General features: G+C 42.9%; 3 protein-coding genes across 5 annotated transcripts in view; 1 reads left to right on the top strand and 2 right to left on the bottom strand.

Moving 5' to 3' along the window:
- Nucleotides 1-2,698: 2,698 nt before the first annotated feature.
- scdb (stearoyl-CoA desaturase b) lies at nucleotides 2,699-14,024 on the bottom strand. Of its 2 annotated transcripts, none has more exons than XM_036546566.1 (6): nucleotides 13,950-14,024; nucleotides 12,872-13,108; nucleotides 8,230-8,360; nucleotides 4,800-5,005; nucleotides 3,429-3,661; nucleotides 2,699-3,079 (listed from the first exon to the last, which is right to left on the bottom strand). In XM_036546566.1, exons 2-6 carry the CDS (start codon nucleotides 13,095-13,097, stop codon nucleotides 2,880-2,882), a joined length of 996 nt encoding a protein of 331 aa, XP_036402459.1. In that variant the 5' UTR covers nucleotides 13,098-13,108; nucleotides 13,950-14,024; the 3' UTR covers nucleotides 2,699-2,879. The 2 variants fall into 2 exon arrangements, with proteins under 2 accessions (XP_036402459.1, XP_036402457.1); XM_036546564.1 differs by lacking the exon at nucleotides 13,950-14,024 and adding an exon at nucleotides 13,328-13,457.
- Nucleotides 14,025-16,766: 2,742 nt separating this feature from the next.
- Nucleotides 16,767-18,590, bottom strand: trmt2b (tRNA methyltransferase 2 homolog B). The gene is given in 2 exon segments (XM_036546274.1): nucleotides 16,767-18,187; nucleotides 18,189-18,590. Coding segments are annotated over 2 exon segments (1,359 nt in total). The 5' UTR covers nucleotides 18,449-18,590; the 3' UTR covers nucleotides 16,767-17,088.
- Nucleotides 18,591-18,762: 172 nt separating this feature from the next.
- Nucleotides 18,763-23,408, top strand: part of dnajb12a (DnaJ heat shock protein family (Hsp40) member B12a) — a 29,209-nt gene continuing 24,563 nt past the window's right edge. The window contains exons 1-5 of one of the 2 annotated variants that reach the window (XM_036546276.1): nucleotides 18,763-18,934; nucleotides 20,473-20,650; nucleotides 20,936-21,081; nucleotides 21,481-21,654; nucleotides 23,074-23,153. In XM_036546276.1, the coding sequence (XP_036402169.1) occupies nucleotides 18,802-18,934; nucleotides 20,473-20,650; nucleotides 20,936-21,081; nucleotides 21,481-21,654; nucleotides 23,074-23,153 (711 nt within the window). In that variant the 5' untranslated portion in view covers nucleotides 18,763-18,801. Of the gene's footprint in view, nucleotides 18,935-19,114; nucleotides 19,196-20,472; nucleotides 20,651-20,935; nucleotides 21,082-21,480; nucleotides 21,655-23,073; nucleotides 23,154-23,408 lie in introns of those variants that run through there. The other variant, XM_036546277.1, reaches the window with a different exon arrangement.

Genomic DNA, 23,408 nt, shown 5'->3' with positions numbered 1-23,408 from the left:
TGGTGGAAAAATTGATTTGTGCTCTTTCTTTTCTAATAGTGGCAATGTTATGGAGCACCACACATGCTGCCACCACCTCACATGCCTGCTCCAGACGCACCTGCAAGCCTTGTAGGCAAGCGAAGCGTGCTTTGATGACATCAAATGTCATCTCTATCCTGACCCTTGTGTTACTGTGAGCCATGTTATATTACCTTGTTCAAATCTCTGACCAAGAGTGGATTCCTGAAAAATGTGTGAATCATGCACTGACTCAGGCCACCTAGCCTTCAGACTGGTCACCATTAAATGGTGATCACATGTCATCTGACAAAGGATTTCAGGCCATTGTAAGATACTACATACTACCACTGTAAGAAAATCACCACCTAATGTGTCTTTCATTGTCTTGAATATAAGTAGAAGTTTTAATGACAAAATAATGTAGGCTAGCCTACATGTCAGATCAAGTACAATATGATCAAATACCTGAACATTGATGCTGTGAAATGACTGTTCACATAATCCCCCTCATGTTCTCCCAGCGGTGCTCTAATGGGGATATGCGTATAGTCAATCGCACCAATCACCCTCGAGATTCCTATGGAAAAAATGTGTTCTGTATATAGGCCTAGCCTATGCATATTAAAACTAGGCAAAGTATTTTTATAGTGCAAATTACCTGAAATTACCTGAAATGTGATCTAGCAGAGGTAAATGGCAAATATTAACCATATATGCTGTCTATATTGCTTGTAATTGAGACAAAGTCAACATCTGTTCAGTATTTTTTGCATAAATTGTTATGGCTGTATTGTTTTAAAACCCAATTATGTTGTGGGTCCACCAGACCCACAAACATTGAGTGATTAACAAAAACACGAACACCACACAAGGGTTAAACACTGAGTGGTGCAATATGGATGTTTTTGTTTCCCCAAAACATGAGTATGGTATTTCTGCAGCCATCCATTTGATAATGTTTGAAGGTTTACCAAAGAAACAAAGGCCCAGTCGACAGTAATTTCACTTTTCCCAAAAAACCAAAAAAAGACCAAACAGGAACAAGGGTTTGGGCAAGGGTATAACTTTTTTATTTGATTATGAAAAACATTCTGTGATGAGATTAATGACACAACAGCAGGCTTTCCCTTTGTAGAAAAGATGCTTACTAAGGTAAATAGAGTGCTTCAAACATTCCTTGGCAAAACTTTTTTAAATAAGGCATCCAGATTTAAAAAGGTCAGTGCTGTAAAAAAATTGCACTGTAAAAAGGTAGACCAGAGTTTCATTACAGTGATAGTGTTAATGTTACATATGAATTACAGTATACACGTTATAGAATAACAGTTCACTGAAGTCCCTGAAAACAGGATAGCAACAGCTCTTTCTGGTTATAGCAGAAGATGGGAACTTATGGCCATTTTGGAGCTTAGTAAGTGCTTGTTGGCCCTTCATTAGTGCAGGTGGGCGCTCAGTCAGACCAAAAGAAAATGCCAAGCCACTCCCCTCCCCCCAGCCCTCCCTTCCCTCACCCATATGAGTATTTCCAAGACTGGCAATTCAATCTAAATTTCAACTGAATTGAAAGCCCAGCCCTTGCAGTGGGCAAACACTGCCACTTCCTGATCTGTAGTTCGGTACTCAACTCACATTTGCCTTGGTATGAGAAGGGCCAGGAACAGACGCAAGTTATAAGGCACTGGGTTCGTTTCCCGCTTCCTTTATCCCAGATTGCTAAAGATGGCACAAAGGAGCTATGATTCTCAACCCTTTATCACTGGGGCAACAGAAAAAAATCTTAATTTTAGAGGAGTACTAAATAGAACATTGCTATTTTCCTCATGATGTTTCAATAGCAACACAGTAACAAAACAAAGAAAACTGAGTAACTGGACATGAAAGTACCTAAAAAAGGTTTTCAGAGTAAGTCGTATGGGCGAAATTCTCCCTCTTCACCAGGCCTTCGTGGTCATTGGCACAAAGGCCACAAACGCACAGCAAGAATAATCAGATCATTTTGGAAATGATATACCGAAATCTCTCATTTGCCAAGAAAGACATGCAAAGAGCACCTCAGGAAATAAGACTAGAATCACTACACATGCTGTAATTAGCATATGTGCCACCAATGTCTTACGAAACAACACTGGTGACTGGAACAGTTCATCCTGTTTAGTGGTGAGCATGCTGCTGCGAACTACAGCAATGTTAAATAAGAATGCAGGAAGTCGCATACAAAGAGACCCTATGCCTACTGATTTTTAACTGGATTTCCCAAGTATTCAAGTCTACTCACAGTATTTATGGCAGTGGACAATTATTAAATCCTGACCTGTGATATCTGAACATCATGTCTCAAAGAAATAAAATTATAAATTATACATGGTCAAAGCTCTTCAATACTTGCAGGTAATCAGTTAAACACAATAGAGAAACAAAAACAAACAAAAAACAGATAAAAAAAACTATATTAAAGCTTTTCTGTGGTTTGAGAAATCTTGCTTGCTGTCAGAGAAGTATTTGACAGGTTTGACAGTCTTTGGCCAGCGTTGTTCCCAGAGAGCATTCTCCTGCCTTCAGCACAGACTGCATCCCTGGTTTGGCTATACAAACAGCTTTGGCTAATGGTCTGCTTCCCTATCCATTACATGCAAGTTCCACTGCTGCAGCTAAGGACAAATTAATAATAAAACATTAACAAGAGGATCGGGGGGGGGGGGGGCAATATTAAATATGAGGAGGCCCCTCCTTGAGTCCATGTTTCTCGTACGAAGGACAGAAGTTGCGACTGTGGCCACCAGGCAGAATCACGGCCTAATGTTAGTGGAGAACGTGGTCTCTTTTGGTACATCGGTTTTTGAAGCATGTTGAAAGCGGTTATGGTTGTAGGGGGGTGTTTAGCCGCTCCTGTGGCTGCCGTCCCCTGTGCGCTGGGCACGTGCCAGGACGAGCTCGCGAGATGCCTTCTTCCGGTCCCACGCCAGACCCAGGAAGCACATGAGGTCAATGAAGCAGGTGGTCAGGTTCAGCTTGCAGCCAAACTCACTGGTGGAGTAGTCGTATGGGAACGTGTGGTGGTAGTTGTGAAATCCTTCCCCTGAAATCAAAGGCAAACAGAGTTCTGGCAGGGGACAATCACATGGCACTGCAATCCACTGCAAACACATCTGTGCTCATCAGGTAAATTTTTTAGGGAACTTTTAGATATTTTTCTCAAAAGATAGCCTTGTTTCTAGGGCTTATGTAATAATTATAATTATTCAGACAGATCTGAATTTAAAAAGTGCACTTTTTTGAAAACAGAAAAAAGGTAGTTTGAGAACCAAATGTCTTTGTCCTAAGAAATAAATTCTCAAATCCAACCACTCTTAGAGTCACTCAACGATTCGAGCGAGACTTAAGTGGGATTTAACAGCACTGATACACGTATCGGTGTTGCCACGTACCAATGGCGCTAAAGGTGACAAACTTGTTTTCACGTGGGTTGATGCTCTGGTCATAAGGGCGGTTCCCCCACATGTGGGCAGCACTGTTGACCAGCCAAGTGGCGTTCAGCACAATAGTGTAGCGCAGCAGGCCAGGGACAAAGTAGCCCACCCACAGAGACTCCCCCCACAGGTACCAGGGAACCAGCATGGGCACCAGGAAGCACATCACCAGCACAGACAACTTGTAGTACCTGCAGAGGGGGAGCACACAGCCCAGCACTCACACAGCAGTGACACATACAGCAGCATCTCCAAAACATGTATGTAATGTAATGTAATGTAACAAAAAGCTTAATGTGTGTTCATCAGTGATGTGATACAAATGCATGCTATGTAAACTGTATAAGTGAATGTTTTGCTGTAGCATGCTTTGGAACTGGGAGGAGTCAGCAATAGGTAATGAATATCTGAACCCAGTTGGTACTCTGCTTTTTGGAGCAAGGTTTCCTCCTGACTCAGGGTTGCCCCAGCGCATGCTGGGCAACTAAGAATCGTACTTTGAATGTGGGCTGATGGGAGCCTTGGCATAACCATGAGTCCACCTATCCATCTGCCCAAAGAAACCAGGGACATTCTGACACTGACAGTTTCACCATGCAGGGCTAAAGTGAAGAAATTCAGTCCACTGACAATCTGCACCAATTATTACTTATGATTTAAATTTGGCTAAAATTAAACTAAAATCAAGAGAGAACAGACACTTAGTTTGAAGTTTTCTCTAACCTTGCCAACTCAAAAAAACCTATTTGCTCACAACTGCCAGCAGAGTGGTTTCCATGTATGGGATTTTGAAGGCTTTTAAAGAAAGTTCTCTATGCTCTATGCTATGCTAATTGTAAGCAACATTACAATTAAAGGCAACTAAAACAAAATGTTCTATTGATAGGATGCCATTTCAAAGATTATGCACAGAAAAGTCATAAAAATCACGATTTCCAAAAAGAAAGGTTCAATTTAAAATGTAGTCTGAGTATACTGAATATAGGTTTTTTAACCAACATTTTTAAGTTCCATCAAACTATGAATTCATTGTTCAACTTCTTCTCTACTGTATAGGGAAGCTGTATAGCTCTATATGTAATCTTTAACACCAATGGCATGTTTTGCACATTGTTTCTTTGTTATGCATGTTTAGTTTTCTGAGTTTTTACCTTAAAAACAATAAAAGAATGAATGGAAAATGCCTCAAGGTTTATAAATTTTGGCATTTGCCAACACAGAAGAGTAAAATCCCACAGAGTTGAACGGCGCTATCGTAAAATGGTGCATTGCCCAAAGCAAAAAGCTGACAGGGAGAGTGTGGTGCATGACCCGGGAAATGGCGCTCACTTTCTCTGGAACATGACGACTTTGTCTGCCTTCAGGTCATTGAGCTCCAGTCGGCGGCCCTTCTCAATCACGTCAGGGTGCTTGCGCACCAGAAGCCAGCCAATGTGAGCAAAGAAGAAGCCTCGCACGGCATTATGCGGGTCCGCATCAGTCTCTGAGTACTTGTGGTGGACCCTGTGATCGCGAGCCCACTCCAAGATGTCATTCTGGGGGAACGTGGAGCAAAAAGGGGGGAGAGTTACAGATGCTGCAGCTAACAGTGCTACTTGTAGGAGGGAAAAATGAAACCCGGGACAAGCGTGTAATTGGACGTTCCAAGAATGGAACGGTAAAGGTTCTCGGACTGGATGTATACCTGGGAGTATGCAACCAAACAATTCCCCTGCGAATCATTCCCAGTGCGTGGAACTTCAATGGAAGCCTGATGCTCAATGTATGCTTTAGCATTAAAAGGAGTCTAATTTGAAAATATCACCTTCTGATTGCTGTACCTTACAGTTACCACCTCCTTCAGACACCCTGAGAGTACTCCTGACGGCATGTCATGCTCAAAATGATACATGCTTTCCTGTTTAACAACGCAAGCTAAATTTCCAAATCTGCCCTTAAGAGGCAGCTGAGGCCACACACTGCTTGATGTCATTTAAAGACAAATCACAGTGGGGCTGTACAGCCAGCTGTCATTTGTCAGTTTTAAGGCACTTTTACATAAGCCAGTTGAATGCCTTTGCCTTCTGATGGACCAGCTACACATAAAGGTGGGAGAAATTGGCTTTGCATTAAAACCCATTAATGGTAACCCATTAATTAATATACGGTGTGCTCATCCTTTACATCGATAGAACTCCAAGACATATACAGCATACCTTATATTCTTCTATCTTGCACATAGCTTTATTATTTTCACTGGCCCTAATCTTTGGCAAATACGAATTTGAAGAAACTTACTGATCTGTCTCAAAATATCAGAATGATTATGGACAGCAAGCACATACTTATACTTTCCTCCTCCCATTAACCCAACACTCCACTGCTAGCTTTCACGTTGTGCTCTGGTGGTCTGTTCCATTATCTTTTTTTGCTGGCTCTAACGGAATGAAATCTGGAACACTGCCACTGCTAGTGGTCCAAACTCAACATCTTCTTTTCACTGGGTCTATCAATGCTTCACAAACTCAACACTGCCACCTACTGGAGCACCACTGTAGCACTGTTTGTAAATCATGTACAGTGCTGGCCAAAAGTATTGGCACCCCTGCAATTCTGTCAGATAATGCTCAATTTCTCCCAGAAAATGATTGCAATTACAAATGTTTTGGTAGTAATATCTTCATTTATTTTGCTTGCAATAAAAAAACACAAAAGAGAAAGAAAAAAAAGTCAAATCAAGTATCAATTTACACAAAACTCCAAAAATGGGCCGGACAAAAGTATTGGCACCCTTTGAAAAATCATGTGATGCTTCTCTAATTTGTGTAATTAACAGCACCTGTTACTTACCTGTGACACATAACAGGTGGTGGCAATCACTAAATCACACTTGCAGCCAGTTAAAATGGATTAAAGTTGACTCAACCTCTGTCCTGTGTCCTTGTGTGTACCACATTGAGTATGGAGAAAAGAAAGAAGACCAAAGAACTGTCTGAGGACTTGAGAAGCAAAATTGTGAGGAAGCATGGGCAATCTCAAGGCTACAAGTCCATCTCCAAAGACCTGAATGTTCCTGTGTCTACCGCGCGCAGTGTCATCAATAGGTTTAAAGCCCATGGCACTGTGGCTAACCTCCCTAGATGTGGACGGAAAAGAAAAATTGACGAGAGATTTCAACGAAAGATTGTGCGGATGGTGGATAAAGAACCTCGACTAACATCCAGACAAGTTCAAGCTGTCCTGCAGTCCGAGGGTACAACAGTGTCAACCCGTACTATCCGTCGGTGTCTGAATGAAAAGGGACTCTATGGTAGGATACCCAGGAAGACTCCACTTCTGACCCAGAGACATAAAAAAGCCAGGCTGGAGTTTGCTAAAACTTACCTGAGAAAGCCAAAAACATTTTGGAAGAATGTTCTCTGGTCAGATGAGACAAAAGTAGAGCTTTTTGGGAAAAGGCATCAACATAGAGTTTACAGGAAAAAAAACGAGGCCTTCAAAGAAAAGAACACGGTCCCCACAGTCAAACATGGCGGAGGTTCCCTGATGTTTTGGGGTTGCTTTGCTGCCTCTGGCACTGGACTGCTTGACCGTGTGCATGGCATAATGAAGTCTGAAGACTACCAACAAATTTTGCAGCGTAATGTAGGGCCCAGTGTGAGAAAGCTGGGTCTCCCTCAGAGGTCATGGGTCTTCCAGCAGGACAATGACCCAAAGCACACTTCAAAAAGCACTAGAAAATGGTTTGAGGGAAAGCACTGGAGACTTCTAAAGTGGCCAGCAATGAGTCCAGACCTGAATCCCATAGAACACTTGTGGAGAGATCTGAAAATGGCAGTTTGGAGAAGGCACCCTTCAAATCTCAGGGAGCTGGAGCAGTTTGCCAAAGAAGAATGGTCTAAAATTCCAGCAGAGCATTGTAAGAAACTCATTGATGGATACCGGAAGCGGTTGTTCGCAGTTATTTTGTCCAAAGGTTGTGCTACCAAGTATTAGGCTGAGGGTGCCAATACTTTTGTCCGGTCCATTTTTGGAGTTTTGTGTAAAATGATAATTGATTTAATTTTTTTTTCATTCTTTTGTGTTTTTTCATTGCAAGCAAAATAAATGAAGATATTACTACCAAAACATTTGTAATTGCAATCATTTTCTGGGAGAAATTGAGCATTATCTGACAGAATTGCAGGGGTGCCAATACTTTTGGCCAGCACTGTACATGGACTCATTTTCGGGTGGTTCAGTGGGTTGGTCCTGGAGTTCTGGGGAGTTACTCCCCTTGTAGAGTAGAAATCTTCAAATAGATACTGCAGCGGGCAATCAGGCACATGGGACCAGCAGGGGTGCTGTGGAAAAACCACTGGCAACATTGGAACCGACACTATTTTAGACATAGATTAGCTGTTAGAGTGGAGTTCAGTAGTAAGCACGGCTGGTGCCTCAAAGGATGCTGATCCCATTCCCCAGTGGGTTGTACTGTACTGTAGTGCTGTTGTACCCTTTGACAAGGAACCTAGCCTGATCCACCTCAGCATATATCCAGCTGTATAAATAGGTAATGTGAAAAATATGAGCTGTGGAAGTCACTCTGGATGCCTGGGAGGAAGCCTGCATTCAGGCGCTTCCAGCTCATAGTAGCTACAGTGCACATGTGACAAAAATTGACTCGTGATAGTATATCAAAACTGTCCTCAAATGTACCTGTAAAAGCAGGGGCAGAGCTAAGTAAAGAAATGAATGAAGGTGGCAAACTTACAGGGACAGTCCCAGAGCTGTGAGTTACCTGAAAGGCCATTGAATTCCCAACGGCAAGGAAGACTCGCAGAGGCAGCGAAGCCTTGTAGGACCTGTGGCTCCAAAGCCGATGAGCCCCCGCCGTCACCCCCAGCGCACTTATGAGGAAACACACCACAGCTGGGAAGACAGGGAGGGAACTTGGTTAACGGCTGCACGCCAACCGCGTGCATAACTCAGATGGTTTCTGTTGGGGGGGACAGTGAGTGTATGTTTCTGCTCACGTCTACTGCCCCCAATTGCTCAATGCCTTTCTGTGCTCTGTTGGACGAGGCTGCTGGGGGGGGGGGGGGGCTTGCAGGGCCTCAGGCTATGCCCGGCTAGGAACAACACGCCACCGCTTCCCCAGATGCACAATAGCATGCCTATTACAGCAGCACTTGTTCATTGTTCCACCAACAGAATTATGCAGCTTTGGCCATTTCAGCCACGCAGGAGAAAAACACGCATTCTTTTTATGAGATGAGCCTTCAGAAATCCAAGCCGCTCTCTCTCTCTGTGAAAGTGAGTCTGTCTGAGATGAATTTAACCATTTGTTGTTAAAGTCTGCCATTTATGTACTTAATAATCACATGCTTTCTTAAAAATATCCCACATGCAGTCATTATAATTTATGTATAGTTAGGTTGCTAGGGAACAATAAAAACACACCATAGATTCTACAGGGTGCTTACATCGAGCAGCTCCACAGATTTACTGAGTTAAGGTACAGGGGTGGAGGAAATAATGACTTAAAATAACTTTCTTGACTTAAACAGTAAATTATACAAGTTTGAGGGGTATACAGTTTTAAAAAAAGGTATTCTACAGGGAAAATTGAGTGTGCGTTTTTTCAGCAATTCCCTCTATTTCTTTCTGATAGGAATATAGAGACAGAGAGTCAGATGAATGCATGCAGTAAGGGATCAGGCGTTATTAATGTCAATTTTTTACCATGAAGGAAAGCACCTAAGAGGAGGGCACTACAGTGAAAACTTAACGAAGACATTCCAATGTCAGAATGACATGGTTCAGTTCTAGAGTGCACGACCAGCCTTTTTCCCCATTTAACCAAATGTACACAGTGTTTGGAGGGGTCACAGTGGATATCTTTTATCAGAATAATTTTCACAGCGCAAAATTCTGTATATTATAAATATATTAACATTCGTACTGCAAGCCAAGGTATTGACTTCTGATCTTAAGTACCGTTTGCTAGCTAGCTAGCAATCTAACGTTAGTTAACTAACTAGCTAGCGTTAAGTGCGCCATGTTATTCATTCATTAGTGGATATAACTTTAAATCCAGCAACTGTATCTCTTTTGAATTCTTTTAGGGATCTTTGCTGACCCATCTGGCCATTTTTGTTTTATTTCTTCAAAAGGTAGATACAGTCACACGTCTAACTTTTGGTCCACATTGTCATAGATGACAGACTCATTTTCATTGTTAGAAACATTGTTTTTATTGTACTATGAATTAGACACAGATATTATTAAATACATTTATATCAACCTGGTGGTCGTTCGTAGCCAAACCACAAAGTAGGACATGGGTTTGCCTCCGTTTGTTTCCTGTCAACAAAGTGACATGAATATACATAAAGCGTTTTAGGTGGTCTCTTTAAAGATAGATTCTTCAACCAATATCGTCTCGATTCATCACCTTTTGGCAGGCGACAGAAACTCTACAACTGATGACAGCTACAGTCCTTCTTTGTTTTTGGCGCATGATCAAAGTATTGTTGTTGAAGCCACACATTTAGCTTAGCCTGGTTATTTGTACAGCAGCGAACGGCGCAACACGTACCCGAGCTATGTAATGCCATTTCAGGCAACGCTAATGACACAGAAAGAAATACATTCCCTCAAAAAGCAATATATGTAACACTACATATGTTAGACGCGTTTGAACGAACCGCCGTCGGTGGATAGCCACTCGGAAGCATAAATTGTTGCCGCTTACGGCTACTTCCGCTGCTTCACCGGAAGTTGCACCCATGATCGTCTAGGCTGTGTTGTAGCGTCTTTTTTGAAGCTGTCAGTGTCTGTTTTACATAATAATCCTATGGAGTCGACCGTGTTTTCAAAAACGTCCTGAGCGTTTTTTTAACGTCGTCGCCGGCGTCTTTTTCTGCAGCTTTTTTTCCAGTTCAACTTCAGTTTTCAAGTTCAACTTCTCAGAGAAAAACGCACTACGTCAAGCGCTTTTTTTGCCATCTGACCAATCACAGGCGGAGATGGAGAAGGTAGCGGTGGAGAAGTTAATTGTGCTAGTTTCTGAGCACAGTGAACTGCACATGACAGTTAAACGGTATCATCATGAAGATGCCGTTTGGAGTCAAATTGGACGGATCATAGGACTTTCTGGAAAGTGTTTGTGTTTACTGCTTGTCGTTAGCAAAACTAGCCTGTTACCTAACGTTAGCTCTGCAACAATGTATAGCCAGCTAGATCGCTAATAACATGCTACTGTATATGCTACCGTTGTTATGGCAACAAAAGACGCTCTCAACTGCTTTTTACTTGGAAAAAATGCTCTGGCCAGCGTTTTTCATCAAAAAAGACGCTACGTGTGAACACAGCCTTACACAGTAGCGCCCCCAGGAATAAGGTGGGTAGAGTCCTGAATTTAACACTTAATCAATTTTCCCTGGATATCTATAGTGCGGATTTTCCTTCATAAACAGCATCTATTTTTGGTTTACAGGGAAAATAAACACAAAAACTGCTTAATCTCATAGCAATGATTCACTAAATTGTACATAATAGAAATAGATAAAATCTAAAAACAATCTGTGGACGCGGCAGCTAATTTATGAGCCAATCACAATGTCAATTGTGGATATCCACAACCAACAGATGACATGCAGAACTGAACTCTTGTCATCTGGGAGTAAAACGGCTGACAGTGCAGCCAGCGGGCGTATGAATTTGTGTGTTGGGGGGTTGTTTGGGGGCTGTGGAGATCTGACGTAGGCCTACTCTAACGGGGAACTGAGCTGCTTTCCAGAGTCAGTTACTCCCTGAGCACACCACGTCTGGGCTCTAAAAATTACAAATGTGTGAGGAAATAACCAATAAGGACAAGGGACAGCAACAAATTGTGTCTACATACGGTGTTTGATTTCATTACATAGCCTACCTCTTGCCATCGTCTTCATTAGGATGAAACAGTAAATGAACATCCAATCCATTTCTTGCCAGTTTGCTTGTTAACATTTTGTTTTACAGCATTCACAGCAGCTAGCCATTAGCTCACCAGTACTCCAGCAACATCTGTTAAACCCCATTAGTTTACAGTGACTCCATATGAAGCCAGATAATTTCCATTCAAATCAACTGGTGAAGCAGGAGAGCTGCCTCACTACAGGAGTAAGATTGCTAATGGCAGGATACATGACATGATTATTCGTACATGACAATATGCGAGAGTATGATTTCCAGACATCTAATGCATTAAATAAACAAACAAACAGCTTTCATTTTGGCCTCCTCACCTAGAAATGACCCTGCAAGTAGCTTTAATAAGACATTTTACTTATAATCCCACCACTTCATTAACGAGCTAAGAAATGTCTAAACATAAAATTAACTTAATATCTAGCTATAATGACAGGATTACCCTATGTACAGTTCGACGCGTTTAATGAATGCCAAAGCCACTAACTTCCATGCGAGAACTTATACTTGTAATATGCCTTTGCCAGACCGTTGTGATTGCTGTTGGGAAAACAGTTGTCAGCTGAGAACTACTGTGGTTATTCGTGGCAGGGCCCATTTATTCACATATGTAAGCCCCATCATTCTACTCACTCCGCACAAAAGAATCACGCCTTGGCCTGAATAAAAGATCCGTTGTAGTTATTCAAACACAGCTGCACCATATAACTTATGTTCAAAGTCTTTTCAGTGTGTGTTAACAGGTTAACGGTGGTCTAAATAAACGAAAGGACGTCTTTCAACATACTTGCAAATTATGATTTTCTCCCATTTGTAGTCCAGCCCCCTGCATTTGTACACTGTGAGAGTTTGGGGGGAAAAACGTTTCTACGTTTAAAATGTAAGCGATGTCATGTACTTTGACTATTTGTGCTGAGCGTGTCCACAGTAACATGACTTCTCGATAGAGAGACAAGACAGATCTCATGTTTTATTTTAGCAGAGTAATCTGCAGCTAAATTGGTTGACAAATGCTCCTCACATGCGCTCGTTGCGCCAATTATTGTCTTGTGCCAGTTATCCAAAGTGTAGGTCTGAAAAGTATCGTCCAACCACTGGAAATGCAGACCTAAAATGATCACCAGCTGTTCAGTGCCCTGCTATAAAAGTGAGTTGCAGCTTCTTGCAAAATAAATCCAGCAGTTAAAACGGTGACGCAGCGTTATTTTTAAGTTTGTTTAATGGTAAATAAAATTGCCAAGTAAGCCTTTCCATGACCTATATTTCGAGAGGTGGGCGGACACGATTTACTATCAGACGCAAAATCTGGTGTGACATCATCCAACGATAACAACTCTTCACAGTAGGAATGAATACATGGACTATTCCCATCCCATCTCGCCCAAAGTTCGCAAAGTCAACGACAGTACATCTTGTGATTACATGCCAGTTTGGTCGTGCAAGAGAAAATTTTACGATTTTATACTTACACCACCCCAAGGTCAGAACCGAGGCGGAGGGCAGAATGATGACTCCATATAGAGCTCCTATGTGCAATAATGTCATTAACACAATGTTTCTCCACACGATTTTCCTTGGCGGTTTGGGACCCTCTTTTTCCTTGTAAGTGTCATCGAAAACATCTTCCACGGTGGATGACACTCCCACCACCTCCCCGCTGCTTTGTCCGGAAGGGTTCGTCTTCGTCTCAGTCATTTTAGGCAACTCTAAAACGGCACATACCTTTTTGTTACGTACAGTAATATTTAACAAATTAACCGTTCTATCCTGCCAGGAAGCGCCAGCCATGCATTCGCTCCCAATTCCTGCAGCTATAAAAAGGGGCGTGTTCCCCTTTCCCTTTTCCAGTCTGAAAATACTTAATAACGTGCAGGGTGTATGTATATTCAGTTTAGTCTCAAAGCGAACAATGACGTTCCTCTTACCTTATGAGATGCAAGTTATTTGCTTTTACAATGCAATAAGCAAAACTGAATATAACTGAGAAAGGGACACAGCTAAACAATGAAGGCTATGTTACTCCTGGCGATGCCGTTTACCTAACCATCTGAATTAGTTTTGGAGACGACGTTATAAAGACTGCAATTGGTCGAACAGAACTTGCTACCACCTTACTGTGAAACCCTCATTGGTCGCCTGCTATCTGCTGTTCACGTTTTACCATCATGTTCATTCCACCCAGTTCCACGAGCTCACGGGCAAGTGCATGGCAAAGTCACAGTCAAGTCACGTTAACACGCGCACTCTCGCATTACGTAACACTTTTCTTAGCATAGAAGTAGTTTGTTTCCTTATGTGGTTTTCTTTTTATTAGCTTGTCATTCAGAACGATTGCCCAAGTAATTCACGCACATACATAGGTCAGGGTGTTTTTCCCTCTTACAACGCCAAGGTAATGAGTCTAAAGAGATTCATAATGCGCTACACCGCACAACAGCCTCGGCGGTTTAAAACGTTACATTTTACTACAATTGACAAGTAGTATGTACGCTAATTGCCCTACCACTACGACTGCCATAAAGAAATTTAGGATGTTTCTGTACTTACACTGTTGTTACCGTTGTGCATTACCAGGACTTCAGATTTTGATCATGATCGTGGAGTTAAATGAAATAGTGTAGACCCTGCATCGTGCTATGTTGACTACAGTATCTGCATGAGGGTACGTCAACAATATTTCATGGAAACTTAAGAGCTTGCCATGCTCTACACTACACCCTCCAGTCAGCGGTACATGATTATAGATTATGCTTCCACTTAAGAAATAAAAAACTGAGATAATTGATGTTTATGTACCTCTAGCTGAATTCCCAGAAAATATTATACTCTAAACATTTGGCACGTTTGCCTGCCAGTGCGCATGTGTAACTGCCTTTCTACATCTGTTTCCCCCTTTTTCAGGGGCTTGAGCAGACGAAACCGGAAAAGTAAACACTGGTTCCCAGAGATACGTGAGCAGAATTCCAACCCTGTGGCATTATCCCCTAACCCAATGCATGCCAAAATCTGGACATTTCTGTATTTTTTGTATCTCTGTCCCTGTCTTCATCTTTTACCTTTGCCACATCTGTCAACACGCCCCAAATTGCATAACACCACCCCTCACTACACTCTATCTGCCAGTATCTACTCTTTCTATTGGTGTATGATATTCTGACCATATACTGTATAGTATCAAGTTGAAACCACTATGTTGTTACACATTTCCTCTCATGGTGACTTGTACGTAAAACAATAGATGGCTCAATATTTCCATTAGTTTGTTTGCATTAAATGTATATTGTGTATCATATTAGTTGTCCTATAGGCTGTAATTGTACAAATCTGATAGTACTGTGTCCTCAAACAGACCTTGCTCTCAGCTGAGAACTGTCTCATTGTGGCACTGTACACATCCTGTCCCCGTAGTGTCACTATACTTACTGTATGCACTTTTGTAAGTCGCTTTGGATAAAAGCATCTGCTAAATAAATAAATGTAAATGTAAATGTATATTGACCATGTTCTAAGAGCTAAACTGACTTTCTCTCTAATTTTACAGACAGAATTGCTCTATCGGATTGGGCCAGATAAGAGTGTGCTTTGCTTGTGGATAGAGAAACAATACCCTCATCACATTCTGCTTATAAATAACAGATAAATAAAATGTTTTAAATTTACTCGGTTATGTGAAATGTGCTTTGGTTGAACTTTGACTAACTGGCTTGTACTTCCCACAAATGAACAGTGATGAACAGCACAAAACAGAGTCAAAGAAAAGGTGAAGAACAAATGTTTGAAATCCAACATGCATAAGGAAACAGACAATTACACAACATGATTACACACTCCTTAGTATTGTAACATAAACTGGTAATACAGCATCATTGAACTGACATCACACTATCTAAGATAGATCAGCTAGCTTATTATTGTGAAAGTTGTCTACCAACATGCTAATATACCACAACCTCTACATATGTGACCCCTTCATCTGAAAACATGCTAGCTATACTATATGGACAAAAGTATTCGGATGCCTGACCATTACACCAACAGGGACTGTACATAACTTTACTGTACATACTTTAATATGGAGTTGGTCCCCCTTTTGCAGCTATAACAGCTTCCACTCTTCTTGGAAGGCTTTCCACAAGATTTTGGAGTGTTTCTGTGGGAATTTGTGCCCATTCATTCTGTAGAGTATTTATGAGGTCAGACACTGATATTGCACGAGAAGGCCTGGCTTGCAATCTCTGTTCCAGTTCATCCCAAAGGTGCTTGATGGGGTTGAGGTCAGGGCTCTGTGCGGGCCAGTCAAGTTCTTCCGCACCGAACTCATCAAACCATGTCTTTATAGTCCTTGCTTTGTGCACTGGGGCACAGTCATGTTGGAATAGAAAAGGGCCTTCCCCAAACTGTTGCCACAAAGTTGGAAGCATAGCATTGTCCAAAATGTCTTGGTATGCTGAAACATTAAGATTGCCCTGGAGATACTGGAGATAAGGGGCCTAGCCCAAACCCTGAAAAAAAGGTGTGGCCAAATACTTTTGTCTATATAGTGTATATAATATCCTCATTACAGATTCCCCACTGAGGTTGCCAACATCATCCTACTCCCCTCTGACTACTTACTGTCTTACTATGGGACCTCCTCAGCCCTCACTCATACACGTGTATTTACATGTACCGTAGTTCTCAAACATAATTAAAGGGCAAAGGCTACATTATAAATAAAGCTGAAATTGCTCAGAGTTAACAATCTGGAAACTGATATGGGGGATTGCACATAAGCCTATTTATGCTTGGCCTATTAAGCAATGTCATTATTATGAATATGGAAAAAAATGGAGGAAGAACCTTTTTCCACCCTCTGTAACATCTTAAAACAGCAGTGTGAGCTGATTTAGCTGATTTGCTTTAGCCAATGTTGCAATCCAGGCCAGATTTATATATGAATCTGTTTGAACAGCTGTTCATTTCACTGAAGCAATTCTGGACCTTGCTCAGCATGCTCCAAATTTTGGCTTTGTCAGGGGCTGAACTGTTCCCCATTTCCCATTAAGATGTCAAAGACACATGTCAGATTGGTACTTTTTCTGTAAATATATTAGGCAGTAGGATTTTGTGATTAATATAATGCAGATCTGTCTCATTTCTCTGATTGGTTTGAATATCAGTGGAGTTTGCTGCATGGCGTTTTGCACTATATTGTCCTGAGGATGGTGTGAAAATGTAGCACAGAAAGTCAGACACAATATGAGGATTCAAGAGACTGGCTTTTATTTATGATATCTTTGCATAGCTGCTTGCCTTATTCACGATGACAACATTCAAGGTTTCCACTGTGAACCTTGCAGCAATTCCGTTACCTGCTGTGGCTTCTTTTTTGTTGCTGAGGGCAAGCATGAATTTATGAGCAAGACTAGCATTCCAGCGCCATCTAGTGAAACAACGTGGCCATGTATCTGAGCTGGTAATAATGTGACCATAAACAATAGTATTAAACATTAATGAAACTTAGATATGATCAAGAACATCTTTCATATAAATCAAGCTGTTGCGACAGGTTATACTTCAGATTTCGAGGTTGATCACTTTTACATTAAATCCTTTTAGTACATCACCCTAAAATGAATGTCACGTGCTGCATTGAAGCGTTTGGCCCAGCAACAGCCTCATATATTTAAAAGTTTTCCAGCAGTTGCTATCTTTCAAACACCAGCACAAGCTCACAGTGTGTGGTGTGGGGAAACATGTCTACTGGGACCGCGATGGACGGGGCGAAAGGCTCTCCTATTAGCGTCTTTTGTAGGTCCGGGGGGCAGCAGAGCTCGAGGAAGTTCCTCATGGCCTCGCCCTCTGGTTTGCAGGACACATAAATGAGCCGGTGGATGTTGGGGAGGTTCCGGAGAGCCTGCATCACGCGGTAGTGCAGCCCTGCTCGAGAAGGGTTAGCCACCGCTGTCACAGCCTGCTCTGAGCTCAGCGAGGACATCAGCTGGGGCAGCACCACCTCCGCCTTCCCTGGCAGAAACTTGCAGTTCAGTGCACCATTGACAGAGGCATTGTCCTGGGCATCCCTCACGGCCTGCTCCACGACCTCAATGCCGATCACCCTCTCTGTGTGACCAGACATTGAGATTCCGATGGCTCCAATGCCACTGCACACATCCAGGAGTGTTCCACCCCAAGCCTTGCCACCCAGCTCCGCCACTGCCCCATATAGGACTTCCGCTGCTGCAGTGTTCACTTGGAAGAAGGCGTTGGCAGAGATCCGGAACTTAAAGCCTAGCACCTCCTCATAAATGTACGGCACACCGTACAGGAGCTGGTAGGGGGAGCGCTCACTGCTGCAGTGCATCATGGAGCTCTCCTGGAAGTACAGGGAGTCCAGCTGGCAGGCTGTGCCAGGCCCCTGGGTGAAATACTCCAGAAGGGCTGCTTTGTGGATGCTAATCTCCTCAGAGGTTAAGCTTTGGGGGTGGAAGTACACAATGGCCATGACATCTCCCGTCATGTTAGTCTTCACCGTGATCTCCCGCCAGTGCCCGCCCCTGTGGAGGAAGCAGGGCTCCAGGGGGGAGATACGGATGAAGGCCTCTTAGTGCCTCGCCACCAGCTTATGCCTCTCTGGCGTGGTCAGGAGGTGGTCGACGTGGACGCAGACGATATCATGGGTCCTCCCGGTGCCCACGTAGAACCCCACTGTCTTTGGGTTGCCATCTGCCCCCCTGTTGACCGAGAAGGTAGACTTGCTGCAGTAGCCCTCCTTGACCGGTGATGGTCGTATGGGCAGTAGGGAAAATGGAGGATGCCTCCTCGTCCATGACAGATTTCTGACACTCTGCTCTAAGGAGATCACACATCTTGAGGAGGATCTTCCTCTGCTGGTCATACTTCAACTGAAGCTGGTCCTCGTAGCTCAGACGCCATAGTGGAGTTACTACATCAGACAATCTTTCTTCCCAGGACCTTACATCAGTCCGTGGTAACTTTCTGAGTTTCTTTCTCTTTTTTTCCTCAGGAAATGGTCCTTCTGAGTTTCCAAGATCCTCAGTAGTCATCACATCCTTTGAGGCACTGCATAGATTAACGTGTCCTACAGCACAAACAGCTCTGCACTTCAAGTATGGGACTATTGATCTTAATCAAAGTGTAGACATACTGTAGCTGAAAGGGGAAAAACAGATATTATCTGATATTATTTCACAAACAACTTTTTCGCAATGCATTACCGATTGACAGATCATCACGCTTCAGCTAAGCGCAACTTCTTTACAACCTTATTTGTCCTTCTCATGCGGCCAGAATGAACGGTTTTTGTACAATGACGCATTATTTACGTTCCTGTCTTAAGTCAATTATTCTGACGCCATCCTAAAGCGCCTTACGGCACTTCGGTAGTTCCGCTGTCGGGATGGAATCAAACAGAGACGAAGCGGAGCGCTGCATTGAGATTGCGGTCACAGCACTAAGAAATAACCAGCCAGAGAAAGCTCAGAGGTTTCTAGAAAAGGCATACAAACTATTTCCTTCGGATAAGGTAACAGGTAAGATGTCCTTGCAGTGGTAGTTTTGTAAGCAAAAGTAAACGACACGATGTCAAACCCAGGATTTAGATTCTGCCTGACGGAGCGAAGGCCATCTCAGGGAGGTCCCATGGAAAACTGGGGCGGCAAGTGCGCATGCGCAAGAAATTCAGCAGCGTGGAGTTTCCGGTAGTTGTAGTCCCGTGTATGCAGACAGTGTACTGTTCCAAGTAGCTGCAGTGTGTCAAATGCCAAAATTTCGCGGGGTCCTGGGTAGGAAAGGTACCAGAATGTAAAGTAACCTCACTTTTCTGAGAGAATCAGCTCTGTGTCTGTAAGTTTGTGTGAACTTTAGCCGTACAATACTTCATCACCCAGTGTCAAAGTCACGGAAATGATTGGCGTTGCATTTTCGTACTTTGAGGTATTGGTAAGATTCTGGGTCATACTTGGGGATGAAAGTAGGGTCATTTGTTTTTAAAGATTGTGTTTTTTCTCTTCTTTCGTTGTGTTAATATCCGATAACTATACAGTGCCATGGATAAGTTAGCGCTGCATTTCAGATGTCATTGAAATACTCATTTACCTTGTATAAACTTGCAGTTACCGTCAACACTGGGTGAAACTAGCTAGCTAGCTGGCTAACTAAGTACAACGTCCATTACTATGAACAGAGTCATATATATAAGTGTCATGGGAATGATTTAAGATCGACACGGTGATTAGTTATCACATTTCATCACATCTGTTCTCCCAGCTGGACTTCTAGCTACTGTTTTCACGTCCAGGTTGCTTAACTTTAACCGAGATAACGTTACTTAACGTTAGCTAGAGAGACTTTTGCAGTCAACTAGGGACATGATTTAACCAGCTACCCATAGCTAGCGTGCAAGTCATAGGTAGTCTAGATACGATTGTAGACTAGCTAATTACAATCCTTTTTATTTTGGCGATTGAAAAATGTGATATAACTAACGCTTGCATTCAAACTCCTGTCTCAGCTTGATAGCTGCCTAGCTCTGCTATTTTCACTTGGTTATGTTCAGGGTAGTATAAATGCTAAATCCTAGTCTAAATCCTTGCATTAAAATGCAAGTTATTGTAATGCTAACTAATGAAAAGCCGCGGAATATGAAAACAGGGATAATTATAAATGCTCTAAGCAAAATATTAGACGAATAAAGTTGGAGTTTAGCCAAGAGCCTGGAGTCAATGCACATGACGGGAATTAAAAATGTGCCTTCCTGAGTCATAGGACGGTCTTAAGATCAGCGGAAAAAAGAGGGGAAAAACAGATGAGAAACTGAGCATTCCTCTGCCTACATTGACGATTTTATGAAGAACTCTCTGAAGTAGGTGTCAGGGGTCATTCATCATTTTACTGAATTCCCCTCTGTTATCTTGTTTAAATGCCTATTTACAACACCCCTATATTTTTGTTGTAGGCTACTCTTCTGGTTTTGAGAAGGTCTCGACACCTTCGTGTATGTCTTGTTTCCTGTGAGAGTTTGAGGTACACATTTTGGTATCAATTTAAGCCTTCACTTATCTGTTTCTAGAGCTGCTTGACTCAATAGCACAGAACGGTCAGGCGTCTGGCCGGAGTGAGCAGTCCAGCTCTAGCGATGGCCCCAGGCTGCGTAAGCAGAGACAGACAGAGGAGACAAGCCCGACAGCGGAGAAACCCACAGACATGGCAAAATCCTACACCTTGGAGCAGCTGGACGCCGTGAAGAGGTGCCGCCATTTAAGCGTAGCAGAATTAAGAATATACAAGATTCTGTGTCAGAGGGTGCAAGTATATGTGTGTCACAAGGTTCCCAGTGACATTTCCTTGCATGTTGGCCAGCTTCATTCCTTTTTTATGTTGTTGGCTGCTTTTGCCCCCATGTCACTCCCCTGATTATATCTGTCCTGCTCATTATTTACAGTAAGCAGAGTTTCTCAGAATAGCTCAACTATCATACAGAAACAAAATCATTTGCTTTCTGGTTTCTCTCTATTGCCTTGTGTTCCTTCCAGAATAAAACAGTGTAAAGACTATTATGAGATTCTTGGAGTCGGCAAGGATGCCTCCGAGGACGACTTGAAAAGGGCATACAGAAAACTGGCGTTGAAGTTCCACCCTGATAAAAACCATGCTCCTGGTGCCACAGAGGCATTTAAAGGTGAAAATGAAAGTCGCAGCTGAACTGGCACATTTGCACGTGAGGACAGTGCAGACTCAAACGCCACCAATTTCAATCATGTCTCAGTCGTCCCCCCCACGTCCAAACAGCAGTAAAAGCTTAGTGGAAAATCTGATAGTGCTTTCAAAGATGGTACTAATGATGTGGTACCTGTGCAGCTACTTGCCTGTCTCTGTTGAATGCACTTTTTCTAAGTGGCTGTAGATAAAAAGGTTTGTCAAACAAATACATGTGAATATGAGGGTGTCAGTAGACCTTTTATTCTCAAGGGTAGGTTCTGCTGACCCTTTTCACCGTTCATCTTTCTTCCAACTGTCAGACCAGTTATGTGTCATATGATAGTTCAGTTTCTTTTTATGCTTTGTTTTTTTGCAACAGCCATTGGAAATGCGTATGCTGTTCTCAGCAACACAGAGAAGCGGCAGCAGTATGACCAGTTTGGTGAGGAAAAAGCACATTCACCCAAACCCGGGCACTCACACGGCCACTTTGAGGCAGATATCTCCCCCGAAGACCTGTTCAACATGTTTTTTGGAGGTGGCTTCCCATCAAGTGGGTCCCTCTCTCACCCTTTCTCCCTCTAGCTCGCTTGTTCTCTTGCTCTCTCTCTTTCTCACTCTCACACTGTGTCTCACTGACTGTCTCTCTCAAACTCTCTCCCTCACATTCTCCCTGGCTCTCCGTCTTTCTAACTTTGGCCCCGTTTACACTTGGTTTTAAAATGCGTCTCGGGTGATCGGATCACAAGTGTACAGCGCTAAATACAAGTGTAAATGACCACCAAGACGCATTGTGATCCGATCACTCAAACCACATGCCGAGGTGGTCTGGGGCGCATCTGACCACATATCTTTTGTAGTGTAAATGCTAATGCATCTTGGTGTGTCCCAGACAAGACGTAACAGGAAAATACGTCATCAATGCAGGACGAGGTGGTTGTTTTGGAGACAGTGCACCAGCGCTTGAAAAAAATGCTTTTCTAACATTTTTCCTTTTTTGTTTTGTCCTGCGCCCTGTTGGAAGTCGCAGATGACTTTGTCTCACCAATCTCAACAGTTAGCCCGTACATGTATATTAGTTCTTGAAACATTTTTGTTTTCTTAGCTACCCCTTGCTAAACAAATCTGGCGCTTGTCTGGTGACAGAGGCTGACGTAATGACTGTAGGCGGGGTGACGTAGGCAGTAACGAAATCTGAACACAAGTGGTCGGCTGGACACCTTGGAGACGCATGTTAGACACAGGTGTAAACAGCGATGTGACTCGTCTGTCCACTTGTGATCCGATCGTTCAAGATGCATTTTAAAACCAAGTGTAAACAGGGCCTTTCATGCTCTGTCTTGCTCCCTCTATCTTGCTCTCTCTTGCCCACTCTTTCTCTCATATTTTCGTTCTCTCTCCTCCCTTCATTTGAATGTTGATTTTAATTGAATGTTGGTAGTGTGGGAGCCGGGAGCCTTCCCATGAGTGGTGGAGTAATGAATTGTTTGTTTGTGAGCTGCAGTTTCCTTTCCCCTCTGCACAGTTCTGCTGAGCTGTGTCCATGATCTCTATAGTTTCTCCTGCATCTCATCATAAAACCTGACAGACAGGGTGGCAGACCAGTCAGATCATAGTGATCATGCCTGCTCAGCAAAACACTAACTAATAGAAGAGTCAACAGTCAAAAATTACTGCAAAGCAAGGTTTTGTAACACAGTGGTAATCAACATGTAGTTTATGAAGAGGTCTTTCCGTATTTGTATTTGGGAAACTCTATTAAGAGGCTTTGTTTTATATGTATTAAGGAAACTGCAACACAATAGCTTAAACTGCTTCGACACTTTATAATTTTTCTCATTGCTAGCAGAAACTAGTGCTTTACTCAAACCAGCATGAAATGGTAGTGTTTTCCAGCTGCTGAATACAGAATGGATTCTAGAGATCCCCCAGGTGAATGAAACTCCCCATTCTTGTGTTTCTGCCCTCCAAGGTAACGTGCACGTGTACAGTAATGGGAGAATGCGCTACCCCTACAACCAGAGAGCGGAGCGCCGAGACCAGCAGGGAGACGTGAGTACAAGGCTCTGCTTCGTGAGCAATAAACTTCCCTGTCCCGGCTGCATCCCCTCCATGACCAGTCCGTTTTCAGGCCTCTAAGGTGAAAGTAAAGGGAGTTAAGCACACATTGCAGATGCAAGCTATCCCGTGGATCTGGCTTAAAACAAATGCCTGGCATGGAGGGTTGTTTTTCCTTGACTGTGAGAGCAGCACCTCACGAGAAAGGAGGAATCAGACCGGACCTTCTCGTCTGTTTTTGAAAGCGCT

Source organism: Megalops cyprinoides, chromosome 15, assembly GCF_013368585.1.
Source record: "Megalops cyprinoides isolate fMegCyp1 chromosome 15, fMegCyp1.pri, whole genome shotgun sequence".
In the NCBI taxonomy this organism is placed as follows: Eukaryota; Metazoa; Chordata; class Actinopteri; order Elopiformes; family Megalopidae; genus Megalops; species Megalops cyprinoides.
This window is presented reverse-complemented; position numbering and strand designations above follow the sequence as displayed.